This window comes from Urocitellus parryii, chromosome 9 (assembly GCF_045843805.1).
Source record: "Urocitellus parryii isolate mUroPar1 chromosome 9, mUroPar1.hap1, whole genome shotgun sequence".
Lineage (NCBI taxonomy): Eukaryota > Metazoa > Chordata > Mammalia > Rodentia > Sciuridae > Urocitellus > Urocitellus parryii.
Genome location: NC_135539.1, coordinates 132957158 through 132981881, shown reverse-complemented (window position 1 = coordinate 132981881; position 24724 = coordinate 132957158). Strand labels below are relative to the sequence as shown.

At 45.7% G+C, this 24724-nt stretch overlaps 1 protein-coding gene across 3 annotated transcripts in view; it reads left to right on the top strand.

Moving 5' to 3' along the window:
* Cacna1e (calcium voltage-gated channel subunit alpha1 E) overlaps positions 1 to 24724 on the top strand; it is a 301352-nt gene that overhangs the window by 235895 nt on the left and 40733 nt on the right. For all 3 annotated transcript variants that reach the window (XM_026392836.2, XM_026392834.2, XM_026392832.2), the window contains 10 exons: positions 411 to 540; positions 1265 to 1324; positions 2019 to 2125; positions 12842 to 12853; positions 14676 to 14772; positions 17995 to 18155; positions 18638 to 18775; positions 19566 to 19767; positions 20909 to 21073; positions 21657 to 21767. In XM_026392836.2, coding sequence (XP_026248621.2) covers positions 411 to 540; positions 1265 to 1324; positions 2019 to 2125; positions 12842 to 12853; positions 14676 to 14772; positions 17995 to 18155; positions 18638 to 18775; positions 19566 to 19767; positions 20909 to 21073; positions 21657 to 21767 — 1183 coding nt within the window. The remainder of the gene's footprint in view (positions 1 to 410; positions 541 to 1264; positions 1325 to 2018; positions 2126 to 12841; positions 12854 to 14675; positions 14773 to 17994; positions 18156 to 18637; positions 18776 to 19565; positions 19768 to 20908; positions 21074 to 21656; positions 21768 to 24724) is intronic.

Sequence of the window (24724 nt, the reverse complement as noted above, 5' to 3'; positions counted from 1 at the left end):
TAATTAGAATCAAGGCCTGTTTTTGTATCTTGGTTCCTTATAGTTTTCTGGGCAGGTCCCAGCTACACAGGGGAGAAGACCCTGAGATGCAGTGGAGGGCACTCCCTGGCTACCTGAGATTGTGTTGTGTAGCCTGATGCCATTTGCTCCTGTGGCTGTTTGCTTGCGGATGATGTGTCTTGTCATGTGTGTTCAGCCTCTAAGCAATCTGATTACCTTCCTCCACTGGGGCTGATAATGAAGGGTGGTGCCTGAGAGATTAAGTTACTCTCCCTGGCGGCCTCTTCTGAAGAGGGCCTGGCTGTGTGGAAGAGGTCAGGGTTGGGTGGAAGGAGTAAGAGGGATAGGGAGGGGAGAGACAAGTACCCAACTCAGTGAGGCCAGCTCAGCAGGTCTCATCTGCCCCACAGGATCCGGAGGGCCTGCCATTACATTGTGAACCTGCGCTACTTTGAGATGTGCATCCTCCTGGTGATCGCAGCCAGCAGCATTGCCCTGGCCGCGGAGGACCCTGTCCTGACCAACTCGGAGCGCAACAAAGTAGGTTACGGGGGCCATTTGCTGATCTCTGTGGTTCTCTGGGACCTGCCCCATCCCTACCCTTCTCCTCCATCTGCAATTGGAGGGGAGCCAAGATTGGCAGGAAGGTTGCTGGGGAATGAGAAAACATGGAGAAATTTCCCACTCCTATTTCTCAGAAGTATGACCATTCCAGAGAAGCCCCTCACAATCCCCCAACCATACTGTATGCCTTTATGCTACAGCTGTGGGTCTTCACCCAGAACCAGCCAGGGCTTGAGAGGGGCTCTGCAGCTACCTGCGGGCTCAGGGGGATCTGACAGAGCCTAGACTGATGCACGCACAACGCGGGAGCTACAGCTTTATCACAGGGTGTTGAGACATCCCTGGAATCCCACGAGTGTATGTCAGGAGATCTGAGGGTGGCAAGGAGGGGAGGGACTGTCAGTGATTCCAGATCCGAAATCAGAACTGGAGCAAGTTTTGTGGGAGAAATTCAGACCCAAAATATTAAGTTCTGGCCAAGGAGAGGAAATGGTCAAGGACTGGCCACTGGGCCACATGGCTCCAGCAGGCTTCAGGGCCCTCTCGTCCCTTCCTCCACCTCAGTTCAACTAGTGGTTGTAATTCCACACACCTTTGTTCTTAGGGGGAGTGGTGGGAGCCAGGGTGGTTGTGCAGGACGGAAGCATGTATGTACCCTGGTGGCCTGTGTGCTCCTCTTACCTCTCCCTGTATCTTACAGGTCCTGAGATATTTCGACTATGTGTTCACGGGTGTGTTCACCTTTGAAATGGTTATAAAGGTAAAAATCCTCCTGAGAAAATCTGGGCTTCAGGGTTTGGATGGGTCACCTGTCTGCTCCTTGAGTTTAGGGTCTTTCCCTGATGATGCCCTATAGTAGCTCATGACAGAGCCTTAGGAGAGTCTTTGCTGATTCCTCCACTCGCCTCTGAATCCTGAGGACATCTGTGTCAGCGAGACATACCTATGTAGCTGTCTTTGGGCTGTACAAACCTGTACATGTGGCCCGAGTAGTGGGAAGACTGTGTAGACAGGTGAACTTGGGTGAACTCTCCCCTCTGCCCAATGTACTTCCTAGATTGAGCCTGGGCAGGTGCCAAGGCATAGGGTCAGGTAGAGGTGAGACTTCCTGGACTCCGTCCAATCCTAGGTGTACTCCCTTCAGTCACCATGATATCCCCCACCCCCACATGCCTATCTTGTTCCCAGTCTCTCATCTGGGTTTTACCCACCTGTGCATATGTGGCAAGAACAGGAATCTAGTTCCACCCGATGTGGCTAAGAGAAAGGAGCCTCAGCGATCACCATTACCTGGAGCGAGCCTGTTGGACACCCACTCTTGCTCCTCAGGTCTCAGGGTAGCGTTGGTTGAGGAGATGGTGGCAGTAGAGGTGCTGCCATGATGAGCCAAAGCTCACGACGGTCATCTGCCCTTGCTGAGCTCACCTGTGGTTGTTTATACCCTTGTCCTGCAGATGATAGACCAGGGCTTGATCCTGCAGGATGGGTCCTATTTCCGAGACCTCTGGAACATCTTGGACTTTGTGGTGGTGGTTGGTGCATTGGTGGCCTTTGCTCTGGCGTAAGTGGCTCCATTCCTATTTTGTTCCCTTTTCTTCCCCCTCTTCCTGGAGACTCTGGTTGATTCAAGGCCTTCTCCGTGGCCAGCCTGAGAAATGAAACAGTGGGTCCAAAGAGTGTTGCCCCAGGAATCTGCTTACCTCTTGTCCTCCACCAACCTCCTAAGGGCTTCACAGCTTCAGCTCATGTGACCTAAATGCTCCTGCTTCCCCTGTCCTGCCAGAAAGCATCAGGAGGCAGAAGTCGGAGGCCCCAGCACAGGAGGAGCTCAGGGTGTTGGCAATGCCTCCATGCACCTAGAAGCAGACCCAAGGACAGCAGATGTGTCTTTTCATTCTTAAGTCTATCAAAGGAACAGCTCGAAAGAAGGATGCAGAGGGAGAGCAGTTCGTGTTTCCAGAGTCCTGTGCACAGGGAGGTTTTTGCCCTTAAGTAGGAGTAACCAAGAACTAGTGCAGGGACATAAAGATCATACGGATATGTTTCATCTCCAGACATCACGACTTTCCAAACCCTCCTGTCTACACACTTAAGAAGATGGTCTCAAGCCATTCAGGTGACTAAACCATGTTCATTTCATTTGGGGGACTTTCTCCCCCACACACATTGATACTACTGTAGCAGGTTTTCAATCATATTCTCATATTTCCTGCGGAACTCAGCCAATGGAGGGGGCTCTCCTAGCCCTCTACTATCCCTATTCTAGCTAAGAAATAGGGATACTGTTGGGGCATTTTGGAAACCAGGTGTTGGGAAGGCCCCAGCAGGACTGATGACAGCCTCTGACCTCTGTGCATACCTTGTCCTATGGAGAGCAGCTTCTGTCTCTTCCAGGTGACACAGTAGAGTTCCCTGAGCCATCCTTCCAGCCTCTTTAAGTAGGAGCCACCCCTTCTAAGCAAGGTGAGATCCACGTTATTTCTGATGAAACAGAAGGAAGCTCGGCAGCATGAGGGAAGGAACAAGGTGTCTCCGTAGGTTTCCTCTTTGCAGGTCTAAGCTGTTAGGAGGTCAGTCATCCCTCTTCCCTGCAAACACCGCCAGCTTCCATTCCTTATCCATCCTGGCTGGAGAAAAAAGGTGGGGTAAAGCTCAGAAGCAATGCTTCCCAAGTAGGTGCACTCTGTCTGCAGGACAGGGGAGAGCTCCCCAGCTGTGCTAAGAGTCGAAGCTCATCCAGAACCGGAAAGGACTGCTACAGCAGCCACTGAGACCCTCCAAAAGAGAGCGTGGTTGAGTATGACTCTGAGATTGGCTGGCGGTCAGGATAAGTCTGGTGTGCCTTGTCCCCTTGTGCTCTAGTGTAGTAACCCCATTGGACTTGGGTGGAATTGCCTTTCCCCTCCCAAAAGGAAACTTTAATTAGACACACATGAACTGTTCCCAAGGAAATTTCACACAAGTATCACAGGTTCTCCCAGCAGTGTCAAAACGCCCAGATCTTCCTTGTCTCTCTTGGGAAGATGTGTTAGTCTACCTTTGTCCTAAGGTAGCCCGCCTTATTTTTGATTAGAGATAAATAAAATATTACCCTTGAGTTCTCAAAAGGTCAAGTTACCTTCTAATTCTATCAGTTCATTTGCATGCATTATTCCCCATGTAATTCTCTCATTTTGACTCAGTAGAATAGTTTGTCTTTGGATAAAGGGTGAAGAGAGAGCAGCTACAGGAAAGAACTGGAAGGAACTTGAGGAAGAATAGTGTTCACTGGGGTGGCAGGAAAGGTGTGGGCTGTGGAGTCGGGCAGAGCCTAGTTTAAAGATCAGCCCCTCTCCCTTCCAGCTGTGTGTCCTTGAACCACACCAAAAATATTAATCCTCCCAACCTCAGTTATCTCAAAAATGGAGACAAGATGTGTAAAGTGTTTAGCACAGGGCCTGGCAGTGTGAGTGATCAATAAACATTAATTCTCTGCTTTATCCTTCTAACTCTCACTTCCTGTCATGAAGCCTGAATATAGGAGCCATGTATGTGATGGTGCATAATGCATGTAGATAGTTGAAGACGGACTTGGGCCAGTCCAAGAACTGTGTGACTGTTTCTCACCCATCCGCCCCCACCGGTGTCCGTGAGCCTGGTAACCAGGCAGGTGTGTCGGTGCCTGGGGGCGGCAGGTTAGAGGTGCAATTTAGAAGTCCCTGTGTGCTTTCCCTCTGCACAGTCCAGCAGTCTTTCCTCGGGCTCAGAGTGACAACAATGTGCTGTGGGCTTGTCATCTGTCTTGTTCTTTCTCTGTGCTCTTTGAAACGTGGCAGTGGTGGCTTTAGTGCTGGTGGCAGGGGAAGCCTTAACAGCCCTGGACCTGAAGGCTCTCTCTTGGTCCTCAGACCAGGTACAGTGCAGAGAACTGCAGAAAGCCCCTGGGTTGGGGTCCCTGCTTATGTGATGGATTGACAGTGATGATCCATCACTTGCTTTTAGTGATGTCACTTCTCGAACTTTCTCTTCATTTCTCCCCAAAATGCCGCTGGTCTTGCCCACCCTTCTCCATACACTGTCATCATCCTTCCAAGCTTGCCATGCCTAGTCCCTCTCCCTTTTCTTTGCCCATGAAGCAGGCCCCCTGCTCTCCCCTCCTCTGGTTTTTATCACATTTGCTGAAGTCCAGGTAATGCTTTCTCTCACCCATATGCCCATGCTTCCTAACTCTGCTCCTTCCCCTTCTCATTAAGGGCACCAGAGAATTCAGCTCTACTATCCCATTGGTAGGGTTAGAGGAGTCCCACTTGTCAGCATCTTGAAGGCATGGTCTGGGGAAGAGAGCCTGTGTCCCCCAGCGTCAGGGGGTCAGGCCAGCAGGAAGCCAACCGTGGGTTGTCAGTCTCTCTCCTTGTGGTTGTATAACTTTGATCCTCATTGCCCATAGATTTGCCCCACAGAATGTCCACCATTCAGATAACCTTATTCCTGTCCTGGTTTCTTTGTATCCTCCTTGAAATTGAACCTTGCCTTGCTGAGGCTTCTGCAAAGGATATTGCTCAGTCAGTTTGAACAACTGATGGAGGTTGCCATGGTAGCACCATTATATGGCTCCTCAGAAACCAGAGGTGATTTGGCATCCCTTCCACCAATGCCAGCCAGACCCTCCTCAGAACCCAGTCTGACTCACAAGAGCAGTGTCCCTCACCAAGGGGAGGGAATAGCCTCCAGCTGAATTCTCAGAGAAAGCTGCACTGTCCACCAAGTCCTGTCGCAGAGATCTGCACCTGCCGTCACGTGCTTCCTAAAGCTTATGTGTTATGTATGTAGTTGCTGGAGAGAGGTCACTGTTCTCTGTAGCCACATACATACTAAATGAATTCTTTATAATGTAAACCTGCCAAATTCCATTTGGAAACTTGACTGACTTTTGATGAGAAGAGGGAGGGGATTTGTTATCAGCATGCACGTACCAGTGGATAGGAAAATCAACAGAAAGATACCCACTTTGCATCTCTTCTGTTCTTCTCAGTCCACTTTTACATTATAAAGCATTTATAAGAACACTCGGGTCTCCTCCTAAGCCCAGAGTCTCTGTAGGGAGGTGGGCAGGTTTTGGCAGGGGTTGGGAAGAGCTCTCCCTAATTCCACTGCCCTCACAACACCCCACTTTCTGGGCCATATGGAGACACGTAGTGTTTGCCAACTATAAATGTCCCCAGCTATGCCTTTTCCTCTTTGAGGTTTCAAGAAAAGTCTGGTGAGTGGCTGGGTCTATGAAACCTTTGTCTTTTATTTTTCTTCTTCTGAAAAGGGGGGATTCTTCTGTGTGGCGATTTTTTTTTTTTCTACTGAAGAACCAGATACTGCTTCCCTTAATTTCCTGAGACCCTGTTGCCATCGCTTCTGCCTCCTGGCCTCCTGGGTGGGAAGGTGGAGATGGTTACGGCCTTGGCATTTCTGGGTACCTGCATGTCAGGTGCATTCTTGAACTTCAGGGCACCTCACCCCACCCCAAGGCAGCTGCCTGTGGGATAGGTCACGTGACTTCCGTGCAGGTTGTCTTCTTGAGCCTTACAGGACCCTGCATGGTGAAGGTGCTGTGTCCACGTGACTCATGTCTTCCAGGTTTATGAAGGAAGTTGTGCAGGCAGGTAGATAAGGACAGCATCTTAGAGGGGAAGTGCTAGAGAGACCTGGAATGCCTTGTTTGGGGGACCTTCACTCAGGACCTTCACCTTCCATTTCCACTGTTCCATGGGATGTCACTTGGCTTGTTCAACTCACATGGGCAGGTGAGCTGTCCTGAGTTCCATTCTCAGTAGTAAGCTCACAGCCGTGATTGCTTGTTGGCACAGATGTTTTAACAGAAACAGGACTGGCGACTCTGCTCCTCCTTCCTCCCCCACCTTGGGACTCACTCTGCACGTGCATCAGTCAGTCACGTGGGCTCTCTGGCTGCTGATGCCAAAGCCTCCCATGGCTGTTTGCTGTTGTGGCAGGGCAAGAGGTGAGGTCAGGACTCCTTGGCACACCAGGGGATCTGGCTCACAGCCGCACTTGGCCTTTCATTATTCAGTCCTTGGCCAGAAACAAAAACATGAGTCAGTCTGCCTCTTGATGCCAGAAGGAACTGGAGTTCCCACATTAGCTTTTATTACGTTCTTTTCATTCAAGTGTGTCACTTTCCTGACACTTGACATTCTGCCCTCATCGCTAAGATGCAGAAGGTCTCTCGAATGCATTCAGAACTAGCCATGGCGGCAGAGCTGCTTCCAAATTCATTTAGTGAAACACAGGCACAAAGGATTCCAGATTTGGAAGGTCCCGATGCAGCCACGTGACATGCTCTTCTGTTCTGGTTTTTGTGGGGGTTTGTGATTTTGATGGTGAGAATGTGCACGCCCAAGAGAGGAGTGAATGATATTCAGAATCAAGATGAGAGTAGAGCTCATGCATGGTGAGTATATAAGGACAAGAGAGCAAATTTTTCACTGGCGGTCATGCTCCTATTCTCCTGTCTATGTATAAGGCAGCCCCCCCGCCCCCGCAAACTTCAAGCTTTTTCCGGGGAACTTCCTTCTTGACAGCCCCTGCTCATAGAACTGAAAGGGGAGTCTCCCAAGGGAAAGTGACTCCACATTCATTTTGTAGGGGGAGAAAGGTGGACAAAGTCCTAGCTCATGCAAAGAGGACCCATTTACCACAGAGCCAGACGGGCCATTCAGTTCCCCCATTATGGAAGAGAATGAAGGTTTAAAATTGAATTTAGGCATCAGGTAGCCCATTAACTGTGGATTTAGGACACCGGCTGAAAAGGAATTGAAAATTTCCAACAGTGAGCAATAGAATATTGTTCCTTGAGACTCTAGTGTTAAGAGTCACCTCGAGAGTAACTTCATCTAGCTTTGTGCCCAGGCAGGGACTCTAAAGGTGATCAATGCCATGGATTCTTGGGGTGCCCAATGCTACATTACATCCTAAATGCCTTAAATGGTTTGGGTGAGACAAAATAGAAGCCACACTGAGGGACTGCCTGAGAGGACATCAGTTCCTAGTCTACCTGCTATTGGCACCAATCCTCAGCAAGTATGCTTCTTGTGAACACTGGAAAATGTGTTATCTATTACATGCAATGTTGGTGCTGCTGAGGAGACCTCTTTAGAATTTCACCTTCAGACCTTTATATTCTAGGCACAAATGCCCAGAGCACAATCTGGGAGATGGTTGATGATAAACAACATCGCAATCTGTGGCTCCAGAACCAGACAAAATGAAATGGTCCAATCAGGGACCACAGCTTTATTCACATGGTACCCAGCAACTGATCTAACTAGACCTAGATACAAAAGGTGAGGCTTCACTGCTAATGGGAAGAGTCCAGGCCTGCAGGATTAGTGGAAACCCATCACAGTGCCCCCCAGATTTAAAAGTAGGTTTTAGAGTAATTTAGGACAGAAGACTTCGCAAGGGGACTCGAGAAATATCAGCCCATATCATGTGACCAGCCAGCCATCTGCTTAATCTACACTCATAGGGGCACAGCATAGCACTGAATATTAGTCTCCATCTGGGAGAATATATTAGCTGGACTTCAACTGACAAAACATTCCTTGAAAGATCAGCAGATGGGGGGGTCTTTGGGTATGTTTAGAATACAAAGACTTAGAAGAAATACAAATCAGGTCACTGTTCACCAGACTAAATAACAAAACTCTTAGGAGACAGATGCTTCGCTGCCTCCTGCTGCTTCTCAGCACTTGGACAAAAATACATTCCAGTTGGAGTATTGCGATGTGTACTGCAGAGGAGAAAGTTTGCAAAAGGCTCATGAGTGTGTATGAGAAGCTGCTTGAAGTCCACGTGCAGGAAGGACGGGATTATGCACAAGGCGATGGGCATGGAGCTAGTTCTCTAGGTACAGAACAAAGATGAGGGTAACGTTGAAATTAAGGTTCTTGGGTGGCCCCAAGAAATTGAGGCATGGGCCAGAAAGAGAAATAATTTCCAGTGGTAGCAACTAAGCAGTAATAAGGTCAAAGTGCTGAATTTAGATTCTTCACTCAAGTAGTGAGCTGGCCTTACGCAAGGTCTAGTGAGACAGGCATTGCCAATACAGAAAGGAAAAATTCCTTCCCATTTCCATGAGCACTTTATCACATGACAGTCTTCCTTTACAGGTAAGAAATGAATTTCTGGGAGCTTGACTAGTTTGCCTCTTTGGACTAGCGAATAGCAAAGCTGCTTCTTAAGCAACCTCGGTGTGCCAATTTAGAATTTAGTGTTTTCTCCATTGTACTAAGTTCTCTTCTGCCCTGATGTTCTGGTGAGTTTCAACCACTAATCCTTGGAAACTCACAGCAGTGGCTTGGTATGGCTCTCTCCTCAGCTGCCCCATCCTGTCTAGACCTGCAGGCCAGATGGAGAAGAGCATCCATGAGCTTGTCCATCTTGATGTTTCATCTGTCACTATTTCTTCCTGTGAACAGAATCTAGTCTCATTAAGGGGAGTAAGATAGCTTTAGTGTTTGAGCTCAGAAATGGCTGGTTCCTTTTCCTGTGCCCTTCTTTGATTAAACTCTCCAATAGTTCCCATTTGAAAGGTGTCATTACATCACACAAAGCTTAGGTTTGAGTCAGGAAGCTTAGGTCTGAATCCCAGCACTATTAATTATTAGCTGACTTAACGCTCTGAACTACTTTATTGTAAGTATAAATTTACTATCTTTTTGTCCTATGAGAATTAAATAAGACAAAATATATTTAGTGTTCGAAACAGTACCAAACACTTAAGTTGTATAATAAATGATAGTTATTATTGCCTACCAAATTGTAGTCCCAATTCTTTAGCAAGACACTTGAGGCCCCTCCCAGCATGACCCTTCCTCCTGTCTCACACTCCTGCAAGCTCAGCCCTTCCCAGGATTAGAGATTCCTGCAGATCCCTGTGTTCTTGCTTCCTGGACTCATGGAGGAAGCCTTGACACTTAGAGTGAAGGGCTCTTCAGATCCTGATGTCCCACTCTGCCCCATAGAAGAAGAGTGAGTTCTTAGCAGAAATCAACTTAAGTGTGTGTGTCCTTGGAGAAAAGGACCTGGGAACCAGAGAGCAAGATGACAGTGAATGACAAATGATTACACATGACAGATCTGGAGGGCAACTTGACAACTGAGCTGGAAATTTCTTGTCTTTTCTGATGAGACATAAGAGAAATGTTGTTGTTTGTGTTTTTCCCCCCCTCTTCTGGAGAGCAGCCAGGAACTTACTAGATAAGTAGGAAATAAGTGTTAAAATGTGTGTCCCCATTGAGTCCCAATTTAGGTGGTATCAGTACATCCTAGTGTGTGGAATTATTCTCAAATCTTATCATTAGAGTCAATTATTAAACCTGTTAACATTCCATTAATAGGCAATATGAAAAAAATTATAGTATTATCAAATTATTATTTAGGTGACTCATAACACATGAATTATTTCTTAAAGAGTATGCTTCAATTAAAGTGCTCAAAGAGTTTGTCCTCTTAGCTGGGTAAACACCTCCATTGCAACTTGTTGGCTTCCATAATGGATTTTGGAGAGGTGCTTTAGTCCATATGTAAATTATATTTTAATTAATGAAAATATGTTGAGGCTTTTCATGACTCTGGCTTTGTTATCTAGCCAATGGTACTATTCCAATGGCAATTCTCAAGTTGGTGCTAACCCTATCTTAACAAAAGACAGGATGCAAGTATGTTTTCTATAGCATTCAAAATCATAGCTGTTTGTTTTTTTAATTTGTTTTTTGCTGGGGATTGAACCTAGGGCTTCACACACACTACAAAATCGTTGCTTTTCAGTGGCTGTTCTGTAGTAAGAGACATTTGAAAGCTGTGCAGAGCAATGATAATCTTTATTTCTCTCTTGCCCATGTTTGCTGCTCCTGATAAAGTCTCTGGGAGTCTGAATGGGACAACCCCCCCCCCCACCACCAGTAGTTTGGTAGACACACTCAGCTCTCAATGTACCAAGGAATCCCCTTTTCCAAAACGGGAGGCAATATAGTGGTTAGAAACCCTTTTTGTTCCATATCATCATAATTTACTAGGATTTGGCAGGGTTGGGGGAGGCTAAGTATAAAGAGCAAATCTTGTCCTTTATCCAGGTGGTATGGAAGGTGTAAGAAATGTTGGGCCTTCCTACCTTAGATGGTTCTGGTGTGGAGCAATTCAAATGCTGCTGAATGTAAAGGTCTCTGAGGTATGGGCCTGGGCTGAGCAGGAGGTGTATGGGATCTAGACTAGCTGCCTGGGCATGGGTGCCCCACCCTGCTCCTATATCCTGAGAATGTGAGAGACTCAAGACATGTAGCCAGAGGAAAGAAGAGTGACTTATGTTGTCATTTGGTTAATTTTCAATCAAACAATTCTGTGTCACCCATGGCAGCTTACAAGTACACTTAGTTGTATGTGTATTCACTTGAGGTCTCTTGTCTTCTAGATTGGGTAAATTCTAAGATTAACCACCTCATGTGTTCCAGCACCTGGAACAGTGCCTGACATAGGTGAAGGACTCCATAGATGCTTGTTATATGAAAGAATAAAGGTGTGTTTCACTCACCTACTGACGCCCAACCTCGCTTGAGGAGATGCCATTACAACTCAAAAGATATTTCTGTCTTCTGAACATTTGGAGGTTATTACATAAATATTTAAGTTTATAAGGCCTTAAGTTTAATTTCCAGATCTCTATTCATTTGGCATTTATAGTGAAAATTAATGTATTGTTGAATATGGAATCACTGATGAGATAAAATGGACATTAGAAGTCTGTGTGTGACATATATTGCCCCCCCCCGCCAAATCCCAATAAAATATCATGGTTTGGAACAAAAGAGGTTTCTAACCACTCTGTATGCCTCTTGTTTGGGAAACTGGGATTCTTGGTGCCCTTTAACGTCTAGAGCTGAATGTGTCTACCAAACTGTTGGGGGGCTCTCTGTCTCCTTCAGACTACCACAGATTTGAGCAGGAGCCATCAGTCAGACACAGGCCACAAGTGAAAGATGAAGTCCTTCTAGGCACAGCTACAGACTCTGACTTGAAATGCCTTCAAACGTTTCTGGCCCAGAGCAGGCCTAGCGTGACATTTTGTGTAGGACATGAGAAAATTAAGGAAGAAAAAGCAACATGAATAGCGACAAGCAGCTAAGACTAAAGCCTGGATTCTGGGCACCCATTCATGGTAGCCAAGCAAGATGGGAAGTGCAGAGATGCATGCTCACCTGTGACTCTGAACTTACCAAGTGATCTTATTCAGGGTTCTTCTTCCAGGGGCTTCAGCTTCCCTTGCAAGTAAGTGGGATTCAGGGATCTTTGCTAAATCTCAAATTCAGTGAATCATTTGACGGAGCCTAGAACCAAAACCTGCTGGTACAGAGCTCATTGGTGGGAGCAGGAGCTACAAGCATGACACACACTTGGGTTCAAGTCTCTGCTCTGCAACTAACCCTCTGAATCTCACCTGTAGAATAAGAGTAAAACCTATGTCCTGACATCGTTAGTAAGTTTAAAAAGATTTGCACTTAAAGTGCCTAGTACCAAAAAGCTAAGACAAAGTTCTTATTTCAAAGATACCAGTTTTGATTTTTGGTTATTATTGCTTTACCACTAGGTTGCAGAGGATTTTTTTTCTAAAAGTTGCACATTAAATAACTCGCAAGGGACAATATAGCACTTGTCAAAAGGTAGATTTTTTGTGTAACCTTGATAAACATGTTGTCCCCCTCTTATTTAGGGGGAAGTGATGTCCGTCATCTGAGCTTTGGAGAGGGCCCAGAGTAGCACTAAAACGGTGGTTGCATGTCCCTCTTCAGATGAAGGCCTTTCTAGGTGTAGCTACATACTCTGACTTGAAATGGAGAGAGGGTTTCTAGCCCAGAGTGCTCACTCTGCTCTAGCCTGCTTGCTTATAAATTCACTTGAAATGGGAAGCTTGAAGACTACTAAGGAAATGAAAACCAGAGTCCACATTTAGGAAAGTTCAATTAAACTAGATTCCATGGGATAAAGCACAAACCTGGGGTCTGGGGAGTTGGAGGCATTTTCACTAGCGCCTATGAATGGCCTTTGTCCCTGTGGTCTCTTCTCTTTGCTAACCCTATGGACTCAGCAAGTGCCAAGGCTGTGGGTGGGTCTTGTGTGCCTGCTTCTCCAGTGTCTGTCACGGTAAGGGTTTCCTCTTCTCCACGGAGTTTTTTAACTGTCTTCTTTCTCCCCCTCACCCTTTAAAACTGCTTTCTGATTGGATCCTCCATAGGAACGCTTTGGGGTAAATATGTTTGATTTTCTTTGAATTAAAAATGGGGAGTGGTTGGAGGAGGAAGAAACTATGGGTGGGAGGGGAGGAGCTGACCTACTGAAAAAGGAGTGGGGAGTTTCTGTTGATATCCAAAAGATCAAAACAACAACAACAACAACAAAAAAATTTGCCACACCTTATTGGGAAAGGGCTATTCTTATTGGTTTGGGTAGTATTTGACTTTTATCTCTTTTAAATATGTAGAGAGGTGGTCCTAATAGAGCAAAAGAATTTATAAAATAAACCAGTGACCCTGGATGTTAAGTGATATCAATGTGATACTTTTGGATTGCTTATATTTAAGTTTGAATAAAAATGACTTGTAGGTTGTGGTCTCTTAAGACCATTAAGAGAATGTTAAAGTTAATATTCTGGTCAAAATTGGCATGCTTGGTTTAGGTTAAATGTCTTCTTATCTTGCCTTCTATGAAGTATGGAGAGGCTATTATCTGAGGGTGGGTATGGCAGAGGGAAATGCAGGTAGGAACTTTTGTAATTTTCACCTGATATTCTGGGTTCCCTTTCCTCCAATAATTGTTATAATCTGAACCAACATGAGGAGAGCATCAGAGCCCAACCTCACTGTTTAGAGTCTTGTTTTCCACCATCAGCAGGTTTTACAAATTGCAGTTATTTTAATTGAATACAAAGATCTCAGGGGATGAGCAGGAAAGAGGAATGCAAGTTGACTTATTCATTTCATTCCTAGAAATAAAAAGAAAAGTGTTTTCTCTATTAGCAAACATTTCTAAGAGGCTGAACAGGGAGGGTCATTAGCTGTAGGGCATCAATAGAAGTGGGCAGGGCCTGCTCCAGCAGGGTGGCTGTGTGCAGCCTGTGCTAGATGCAGAGTGTCTGAAATGGAAGGGACTGTGGGAAAAGCCAGCCACGCAGAGATAATTGAAGTGTGAGACAAGGTCTGGGCAAGAAGCCTGCATGATATACCTTCTCTGGAGCAGGAAGCCTTCTCAGCAAGGGTGTCAGTTCCCTGCAGAGGTGGTAAACCTAGACTGAGTCAAGTCCCCTCTTGAACCTGCTATGGAGAGGCACTGGACTAGTCAAGCAGGGAGGCCACGTGGGCTACTGGTCATGCTCCCTAGTTGATGCACCTTCTATCTTCAATGGCCACCATGATAATGAGCAGCATTAGGCTGCCTTTAAGGGGAGGATGTGCTTCAGATGTGTAAGAATGTGGGTGTGTGTTCCTGTATATATCCCTGGAAGCTCCTTGACTTATGATGGAGTTGTGTCCTGGTAAACCCATCAAAAACTTAAAATATTGAAAGTTGAAAGTGTATTTAATATATCTAATCTACTGAACATCATAGTTCAGCAACATAGTTTGTTCATCTATAGAGTATCAGGCCTTTACCCTCCTGATCTTTGTGGCTTGATGGGGAGCTGTGTCTGCCCAGTAGTGCAAGAAAGTACTGTACTGTATAACATGAGCCAAGGAAAAATGTCATAAATTTAAAGTACAGTTTCTACTGAATGCATATCACTTTTACAACATGATAAAGTCAAAAAATCATTAAGTTGACCCATTGTAGGTGGGGGACCATCTGTACATGGATGTGCATGTGTAGGCGGATGTGCACAAAGAGGAGTGATTTGAGAATATTCATGAAACATTTTTTTGTGGAGTTTCTCTGAAGAAGTCAACAATTGACCCAACTGCTGGCTTCTTGACTCCATCTCTCCCCTTTGCCCTGTTTTTATTAATTCAGTGGTGTGACTGTCGTTTTTATTTCTCCTCTGGCTGTATGATTCCCTGCGGGCCTCTCTCCTACAGAACCAACAAGGGGCGGGACATCAAGACCATCAAGTCTCTGCGGGTGCTCCGAGTTCTGAGGCCACTGAAAACTATCAAGCGTCTGCCCAAGCTCAAGGTAATGTTTTCAGTTCGTTTCTGTACAGTTTCCATCTCCCATCTTCTCTCTCTGGTCATGGCCAGACAGCTTTTGGAGAATTCATTCCAGGTATATTACTTTCTTGTGGGTTCATTTGCCTGAGCTAAAGTTTTAATTGCAAAGGAAAATAACCTCCAAAGAAATCGATAAGGGGGCTTCACCTCTAGAGCCCAGACCTGGATAGCATCTTATACTCTCTGGTGTGGCATGTCATCCAAGAAGAAGCCGGTGTGCCTTTGTCCTGGAGCTTCCTGTGTCATTAAAGTGGACCTAGAACACCATAACGCAAGCTGTGGGAGTCCTTTGCTCCTGTTGTGCGAGGCATGCTGGGAGAGGCTCCCTCACCTGGGATATTTCCTTTATTCATAATTTTAGAGGAGGAAAGGATCTTCTATCCCTAACCTTTCACATTTTTGAGGCACAGATAAGTCCATAATGTGTCCAATATCACATTCTGTATTTTTGGCAGATGCAGAAAGAAATGGGGTAAATGAGTTGCCCCTTCTACCCAGACCTAGACTTTAATAGGCATCATACCAGATTCTTCCTTGCCTTGTCCCGTACCCACCTTCGTAAGCCTTCCTGCCTCTCGGGGTGTGCTTGACCATTCAGGTTTGCTGGCCTGTTGAACCTGTAGCACTCCCTGGTGCCGCCATGTGCATTGTTGTTGATGGAAGCTAAGGCACCACGGAAGAGAAGTTCTCTTGTCCTGAATCCCTGTGAATTCTTGGCTCCCAGCTGATAGCCTTGCAGTCCTGCTGCTGCCACCCAGGCCACACAGCCAGTGGAACCAGCCTCAATACCAGGACAAGCCCCATCTTCACGTGCTACACCAGAATGCTTCCCTGTGTCAGATCACCTGGATGAAAATACAAATTCTTGGGCCACCCTAGGATAGTAAAGCCAGGCTCTCTAGAAGAGGAGCTTGGAACTAGGCCTCCTAAACCCCACTCCCCAGGTGACTTTTCAATAGCACAGTCCGAGGATCTCAATGTGAAAAAAGAATCTACATGTGTACCAGGCTTAGCTCAGAGACTTAGGAGCTCTGTGGTCCACAGCAAACAACTTAGTCCTGAACTGTCTTCCAGTCAGACAATGGAAACGCTTTGTCACACACGTTTAGTGGTGTAGATGAATGAGCTGACGTGAGTGGTCCTGCAAGAAAACCCAACAATTCTTCTGGCCTGCCTGGGCCTGTTCTCAGGACAAAGCTTCACTTTCTCCCTGTCCCAATTCCTGATTCCTTCTGGGTTCTTATAACCTCTGAAGCTCCCTATATTTCCCCCAAAACCCTGTTGATCTCGGAGCTCTGCTGCTTTATTCCCTCTGCTCTACAAAGTAGAGGCAACACAAGCTAGGTTTATCAAAAGCAAAGGATCGTTAGACAGACAGACAGACAGATGGAAGGAAGGAGGAAAGTTCCTTTGGAAAGGCCCAGTACTGCCTGGGCCCAGAGCCTTGAACAGTGTGTGGACTCCTCTACCACGCGGCCTGCGCAGTGGTTTCATTAATGAGGTTCTAGGCATAAAGTTAGTTAGACGAGATCGAAATAAAAACACAAGACTCAATTACCTTATTTCTATTGCTAGGTCCGAGACGGCTCCCCTCTCTGGTTCGCTCCTCTAGCCGCCCAGCAGGGCAGCAAGGATTACTCAGGGCCAGCAGGAGAGAGAGAGAGAGCACGCCAGGAACCAGCCTTTTATTGGGGAACAAGAGATTCAGGGGAGAATTCCATCCAATGAAGGTTGAGGGGGGGCTGCACTCCAAGGTCAGGGTCAGTGATTGGGTCCCTGGGGTCAGTGGTCAGGCACACCCCCACACGGATGGGCTCTCTCATCAGGAAGGGGCCGGGAAAAACTTCGACTTTTGCCAAAGTGCCTCAGACCCTTAACGGGAGGCACCCGATCACGTGTGAGAATGGCTCCCCACAGACTCCCAGCCAGAAACACTTATTTCTCCAAAGGAAGTGGCTTTGTGGCTGCTTTCCTCCCTGCTCCCCGCCTCCCCTGCCTTCCCTTCTGGAGCAGGACCTGCCACACACGCTGTTAGTTGTCCTTTCCCACCAGCACAGCAATTGGCCTGGGCTTATGCCCATAAGTACCCATTCCTCTGTGCTCCTTGCCCAGGCTGCCTGGGGCCCCAACCGTGTTAGTGGCACCCAGGCTCCTGTGAGTCCTGAGGAGCATGCACATGGTTAGAAGAGATTAGTTAACAGGCTGGAGAAGGTGACCCAGTCTTGGTTAATTCCATTAAACGAGAGAGGGCTGTTTCCTGGCTTTGCAGTGATAACCTAAGGGAGATGTGGGTGGCTCTGACGCTTCCACAAGGTCGTGTGTCACTCACATTCCCCGCAGTGCTGAGCTAATTAAACCAGGAGTGCTTTACCCAGGGCTGCGAAGAAGAAACCACACAAATGGGCGACTGGGGCTAGACTCTCTCCAGTGAGCTAAACCTGAAGACCTAGAAAACAGCCTAAATGTGTTGAACTCCCAGGAAATTCCTCACATCTTAGGACCCAGAAGGGAAGACCTGTTATGTTTTAACTGAAGTGCATGTCCCTGGTTCTATCCACCCAGCCTCCCCAGTTTTGGTCCGTGCTGCATCATGTCTGTTGATCTTCATCCCCAATACAACCAGCTTCAAGGCAGAAGATGTTTACATGAAGTGTTGAACATGCTCAGAGCAAATATCTGAACTTAAGGCAAAGTACCATTGAAGAGATCAAAGATGAGAATGTGATATTACAGCATTCTCCATTTAGAAAGGGTGAAAATAAGATGTAGTCAGTATATAAATAAATCTGTAGATGTTACCTCATGTGCATATGGTCAGGGACAACAATTTAATAGTTGAAATGGGCTGAATTATTTCAAAAATCCAACATTAAACTTCTTTACACTGAGAATCCGACTGGAATCCCCAAACCAACCACCTCCTGATGCTTTCTGTCATCAGATTTGGGTTTGCTGCTTTGGGTTTGTTTTTAGACTCAGAGCATGTGTTCCTGTCCCAGGTGGCAGTTCCATGCTACCATGACCAACATGGATGCCAGCTCTTAATCCATCAGTGTCACCTCTTAATTCACATCTCTTGGGGTGTTCTCTCAGTGCTGCTGGGTGGTGGTGATGTGGCCACCTCAGCTCCGGGCAGATACATGGGCTATCGAGCTACTCACATACCAGGGCCCTTTGCTGTCCACAGGCAGTGTTCGACTGTGTGGTGACCTCCTTGAAGAATGTCTTCAACATTCTCATCGTCTACAAGCTCTTCATGTTCATCTTTGCTGTCATCGCAGTTCAGCTCTTCAAGGGAAAATTCTTTTATTGCACAGACAGTTCCAAGGACACAGAGAAGGAGTGCATGTGAGTTCCAACAGCACATACCACTTACTTTTTTGCTATAGCATGTCCTGATGAGACCTTCACCATCCTCCACAGTGGACTCTGTCTCCTTTCTCTCAGTTGAAAGATAGAATAGTTAACCAACTTCCTATTTCCTATTTTGAGTACCTCTTGTGTGAAACATGGTAAAAGACATTTTGCATTATTTTTCATTTTAAATCCTTTTAATGACCTGTTGATATGGGTTTTATTTGCATATTATGGATGTAGAAACAGATTCAAAATTTAAGTTGCTCAGCGTTACTAGTAAAGGGTTAGAATTTAATCCCAAATCTGTTGGGATCCTGTTTTTATCCCATGGTAACACCCGCCTTTAATAAAATTCCTTCTTTGCATTTCTGTTGTGAAGATTGTTCCCTCACATTCTTGAAGTCTGTAGAATCTTCCAATTCTTTCATGAGTTACAGTGAAAACGACCTATTTTGTTTCTACTCTGGTTTTAGAGGCAATTACGTAGACCATGAAAAAAACAAGATGGAGGTGAAGGGCCGGGAATGGAAGCGCCATGAATTCCACTACGACAACATCATCTGGGCCCTGCTGACCCTATTCACCGTCTCCACAGGGGAAGGATGGCCTCAGTGAGTGAGGAGCTGCAGTTGGTTCAGTTGAGAAGCTGACTCGAGATGAACAAGTCTAATCCTTTGTTATTGTACCAGGGAAAGGAAGTGGTTATGAGTGGGTGAGATAAGAGAGGAAGAAGGAAAATCCTTCAGGCAGAGAGGTTGGGACGGCAAAGCCAGGGAAATATTTGAAACTCTTGTTTTAGCCAATTATTAAGGAATTGAGTGGAGACATTTGACTTCTGTAGAACCAATGAGTTTTCATCAGCTCTCCACTGTCAGGAGACTTCCTGGGGCCTATTTTAGACAGTTTATCTACCAAGTTGGCTTTGAACTTGGGAGCCTGAGGATGGAGGAATAGGATGAATTAGCAGAACCCACAGACTCTTCCTGTGATCTTCTGAAGACGACGACAACAGGGCTGGTTCTTATGCTGCCCTTAGCTCAAGGCTAGTTTCTCAGAGACTTGTGCTACTTCGTGGTGACAGAATACTCTGGTTGTCAGGAAAAAGTCAAATGGCAATCCAGGAGCCTTCTGATATTGAATATGACAACCTAAACCTTAAAATGATGTCATTCTGTTCATCAACATTTCCAGACATTGGAAGTAAATGGAAAAGGACTAGAAAAAGTAATGGGGTAGGGTGCCCATGAGTCTTCAACTTGCTTAATGACCCCCCCAAAAAAAAATTAATGGAGGAACTACAAAGCCAAATAGTTCCAGTAAAAAATACAAAAGGCAGAGCATCTCCTGATGAAGCCCAGACTGTCATCCAAACATTAGTGTGCCCTCTTTCTGTCCCCACAGGGTTCTGCAGCATTCCGTAGATGTGACGGAGGAAGACCGAGGCCCAAGCCGCAGCAACCGCATGGAGATGTCCATCTTTTACGTGGTCTACTTTGTGGTCTTCCCTTTCTTCTTTGTCAATATCTTCGTGGCTCTCATCATCATCACCTTCCAGGAACAGGGAGACAAGATGATGGAGGAGTGCAGCCTGGAGAAGAACGAGGTAACCACAGGTTGTCTGCAGCCCAGCATGGCAGGGTCTTCAGACAGAATTCTCTGGACCATCGGGATTGGAAGGAAAGATCGAACTTTTCTAACTTTATTATGGGGTTATAGAGAAGATCATTAAATAAACAGTCTAGAAGGAAAAGATGTTTGCCATAATTACGATATTAAGATATTTGCTTATCTGACTGGTATGTATTTGCTCTAAGGGTAGGAACATGTCTCATGACTACTTTTCCAGAAGTAAGCATAATTTGGGCACATTGTGGGGTTTCATAGTTGGTGGTGATGTTGCTTCACAATAGAACTGAACTAGAATCTGTCAGGAACTATAAAATGTTCCAGAAACTATAAAATGTTAAAATGTTCCTATTTTAACTATAAAATAGGCAGATATAGGTTGAGTATTTCTAATCCAAACATCCCCAAAACTGCAGAACTCAAAATTTCTTGCAGCAAAGTGATTGTATAGGTGTGAAATTTCGCACCACAAAATGTTGAAAATTATGAACAATATTATATAAAATTCAGACTATGTGTCTGTGGCATCTAAAGGTTTGGTCACAGGTATATGCAAATATTCCAAAATCAGAAAAAATCTGAAATCCCAGACACTTCTGGTCTCATGAATTTTATTTGATTTTGGGTAGCAGGAATTGAATCTAGGGGTGCTTAACCACATCTCCAATCCTTTTTTTTATTTTGTGACAGTGGCTGAGGCTGGCCTTTAACGTGCAATCCTCCTGCCTCAGCCTCCCAAGTCACTGGGATTACAGGTGTGCAGCCCCGTGCCTGGCCTGCATTTTAGACAGGAGATTCTCAACCTGTAGAACTTCACTTCTAAGGGCATCAGAGAATGCTTTCTGCCTACATATCTCACTTACACACTGTATAAAAGGACTTTAGTGACAACCACTAAGTCCCGCCCCATGTGACAGAATGCCTCCAGTTTTACAAACACATTTCAGATGACCTCTTGCCTGTAGTTTTGTCCAGATGATCCCTGTTGCTGTTTTTGCTTTCCTGTCATCCTGCCCTTTTATCCCTGGGTTGTCCTCTGCTAACTGGCTGACAGAGAGGCCACCACTGGGCAAGACTTAGGGGCTCTGAGCGTAGACTAATAACTGATCTTTCTGCAGCGGGCATGCATCGACTTCGCCATCAGTGCCAAGCCTCTCACCCGCTACATGCCACAGAACAGGCACACCTTCCAGTATCGCGTGTGGCACTTCGTGGTGTCTCCTTCCTTTGAGTACACCATCATGGCCATGATCGCCTTGAACACTGTGGTGCTGATGATGAAGGTGAGAGGAAGGTGAAGCCAGTGACTTCTCCTCCCCAAAGATCCGTGCATGCACAGAGGCCCCCAGGAAAGCACCTAGCATAGCAGCCCGTGCCCCTTGCTTCCACTGTGGGGTCTCGTTTTGATCTCACCTCATTTGACATCCCAGCCTCTTGGACTCCAGGGCTCCATTGGCAAATGCAGTGCCACATAACCTAGCGGTCCCAGGGCTTCTAAGACCTTGTGGTGGGACTCGGCCGCCAACTAGGGTGGCAAATGCCCTTCAGACCCCGAGGGGTTTAAAGGCGAGAGATTGCTCCTACTTAACCCTAACTGGTAAAGCACCCAACCATGGGGAGTGATTCCGCCTGCCACCTTCATCTCTAGGCAGACCTCTGGTTTTGCCATGAAGAGTCCGGGAGGACACGGTATTGTTTTGCTCCATTTGCTGCAGGGGATATGTAATTCTCTCCAGCACTCGATGTCTGTCTCATTCCCTGAACCATGCACAGTTTTCCCCAAAGGCAGGTTGAGAGAGGGCTGGCCTCAGTGACGCGCGTGACCCCCCACGTTAAGGCTTTGACTCTGTCTTCTCTCCTCGGCAGTACTACTCTGCTCCCTGTACCTATGAACTGGCCCTCAAGTACTTGAATATCGCCTTCACCATGGTGTTTTCCCTGGAATGTGTCCTAAAGATCATCGCTTTTGGCTTCTTGGTATGTCACTCAATCAATCCCAGCATTAGGCTTGTCTTCTCTTCCATTTGGGGACATTCCCAGAGTTTGTTGGAAGAGGGGTGGTTACTGCCATTCCAGGAATTGTTCACACACCTGCCCACCGAATTGTGGGCTCGTTTTGACTCCTCAGTTAAACTGCCTAAGAGACGAGGTGATGGGGGGGTGGTGTGGGGGACAGGGTCAGGCAGGCATCTCCCCAGGTCCATATCTACCTAACCATCTGCCCTGGCCCAGTCAAATTCTGTCAGCAGACAAAGGGGGGACATTTGGGTTTTACTAGAACTGCAACTTATGTATAATAATGCATGGCGAAGATTAGACTAATAAACCTTGAGTGCTTATTTACTGGCAGAAGGTATAAGAATTTTATGACTCAAATAGAAAAATACCTGCCCCTCATAACCCCTTACATAGCAAATAACAGATTTACCTATTAGTCCTCCTCTCAGTAGCATAAAGAGTAATTTCTGCCAAAGAAGATAAATGCTTATTACTTAGGCTTACAAAGGCCAAGGATCTTTAAAGGGTGGGTGGGGGAAGGGTTCTGGAATTGAGTTTGGGGGAGATGGCAGTGAATTTTTCTGGCATGAGCTGTCCTTTTACTTCTCCTCAACTACTAATTATAATTGTTTGTCAAATTCTTGCATCTGCTCTTAAGTGTTAAGAAAACCTGGCCTTTGCTTCCTTGTCCTTTAAACAAAATACTCCCCCACCTCCCCAAGCTCCACCCCGCCCTTCAGCATGCACTAGTTCAGTGGGATGCAGATAACCCACTTGACAGCTGCCTCACCTTATTTAGGGTGTGGGCTACCAATTCAAGTTCAAGTTCCGTGTGTATATGGTTTTCCCTGCAAGAAAGAAAACTTCACTGGGGATCTGAATAAGTGTGTGTGTGGTGGCAGCTTTAATAGGAACTCTGGGCTGGGTTTGCTCGTTGTCGGTGCTGAATGTGGGGGCTGCTTTTGGTCTCTTTCTGGTTCATTGAAAAACTATTAATTGGGTTGTTCAGGGAGGAAAGTTGAAGCAAGCCCCTTGGGGGGCTGCACTGTGGCGTACTTGACTCCCTTATTGAGTGTTTTGAGAATCGGGGAAATGAAAAGTTAAAAAGGGACTATTACCAGCAAAGATGCCCTTATGGAACAGTGTAACCGCAAGTAGGGTGAACTGAGAGAAGCCAGCACCGCATGCATCTTCATGACTTGCATGTAGTATTGACAGTGTCTGTGATTTAGTCCCCAATTATGTGTCTAATTATGGTTAATGCTGAATACATACTCACAGGCTTAATTTGAGGATTTGGCCCTGAGACCCGCCTCCTTCCCACCCTCACCCCTGTGTTCTCATTCATGGTGTAGAGGCATTCATTCATGCTGCGAAGGCACCACTAGTCCTGATTAACCTTTTATATTGATAGAGTACCCTGGGTTTTCAGAATACCCCAATATATATTATGTTGTCAGATCTTCTCAGTCTGAAATGGACATGGCAGATCTCATCATTACGGTCATATTATTATTGTTTTAATTAGGAAATCAAAATTCAAAAAGTTGCCTACATTTTTTAAAGATTACATGATAAAATGTTGTAGAATTGGAAAGCAGAGTGGAAGTAAAAAAGGAAGGGAACAAGAAAAAGAGGGAAAGAAGTGACATACCTTATAACTGAATAAAATTAATACATATTCATTTTATCTTCAAAACAGCTATGTTAGATAGGCATTATTATTATATCTATCATAAATAGAAATGTCATTATGAGCATAGCACATAACTGTACTGTGGTTTTTTTTCCCCTCCTATTGAGAACTTTCACCTTTTCACTTAAAGGAAACATTTTACAATTTCTCTTTGGTATGTCTGGATTGCCAATATCACTACTTTTGTGCTCTGGGGCCATTACTAAATGAAATAAGGGTTATTGAATACAAACATTATAGGTGATCTGATAACTAGACAGCAACTATGTGACTAATGGATAGCATATATAGTATGGGTACACTGGACAAAGGAAATGATTCACGATCTTGGTGGGGTGGAGTGGGATGGTATAATATTTCATCATGCAACTTGGAATGCGGTGCAATGTAAAACTTATGAATTGTTTATTTCTTGGATTTCCCACTGAATATTTTTGGACTACAAGTAACTGAAATAGTGGAAAATGAAACCATAGATGGGGGGAGTACTGTACTACACTCTCCTATTTTATGCTACAGTATGCTCTTCTGTGTTGTAAAACATCCTCAACTGGAACCCAAGTCTTCTGGTCCTCTGTGAACCAAGAATTAGGAGGTTTACCCAGGTTGGTGAATAGGAGAACCCTAAAAATTGAGAAATTCAGAGACCTGACTTGGCTCCACCATCATGAACTTAGTAGCCTAATGGAAAATAAGCTTCCCAATGAAGCTGTGTGCATCAGTTTCTCCATATGCCCTGGAGGTGCATATGCCTTTTGAACTGAATCAGCCTGGTTTCTCACACACACAAGCAAGGATAGCAGGAGCTACCTTATTGCCTTAGATACATGGGTGCTCGTTAAATGTAACTGCTCTCTCTGCACACTCCTTTTCTCTCTATTGCCTCTTTCTTCATTTCCCTTGCCAATCCTTCTACTCAGTACTTTTTGGATATGGGGCATTCATCACACCTACTTACAAGATCCATGAGAAGAATAAATGAGTTGAAAGAATTCCAAGGGCCTGGAACATATAGTAGGGACTCATTGATGGCAGTCATGAGAGTGGGATGGGGGACATTTCTGCAGTTCCCTGAGAATCTCTTAAGGGAGGTGCTGCCCAGGGTCAAGCATGACCTTTTCAGAGACCTAAGTTTCCTATTGTAAGGAACATAATCCAAGGCCTGTTCACTTGAGCTAAGAGGATCGATGTACAGTCCTCTGTCTGATTAAGGGGAGGGTTGTCTGCTTGGTGGATCTTC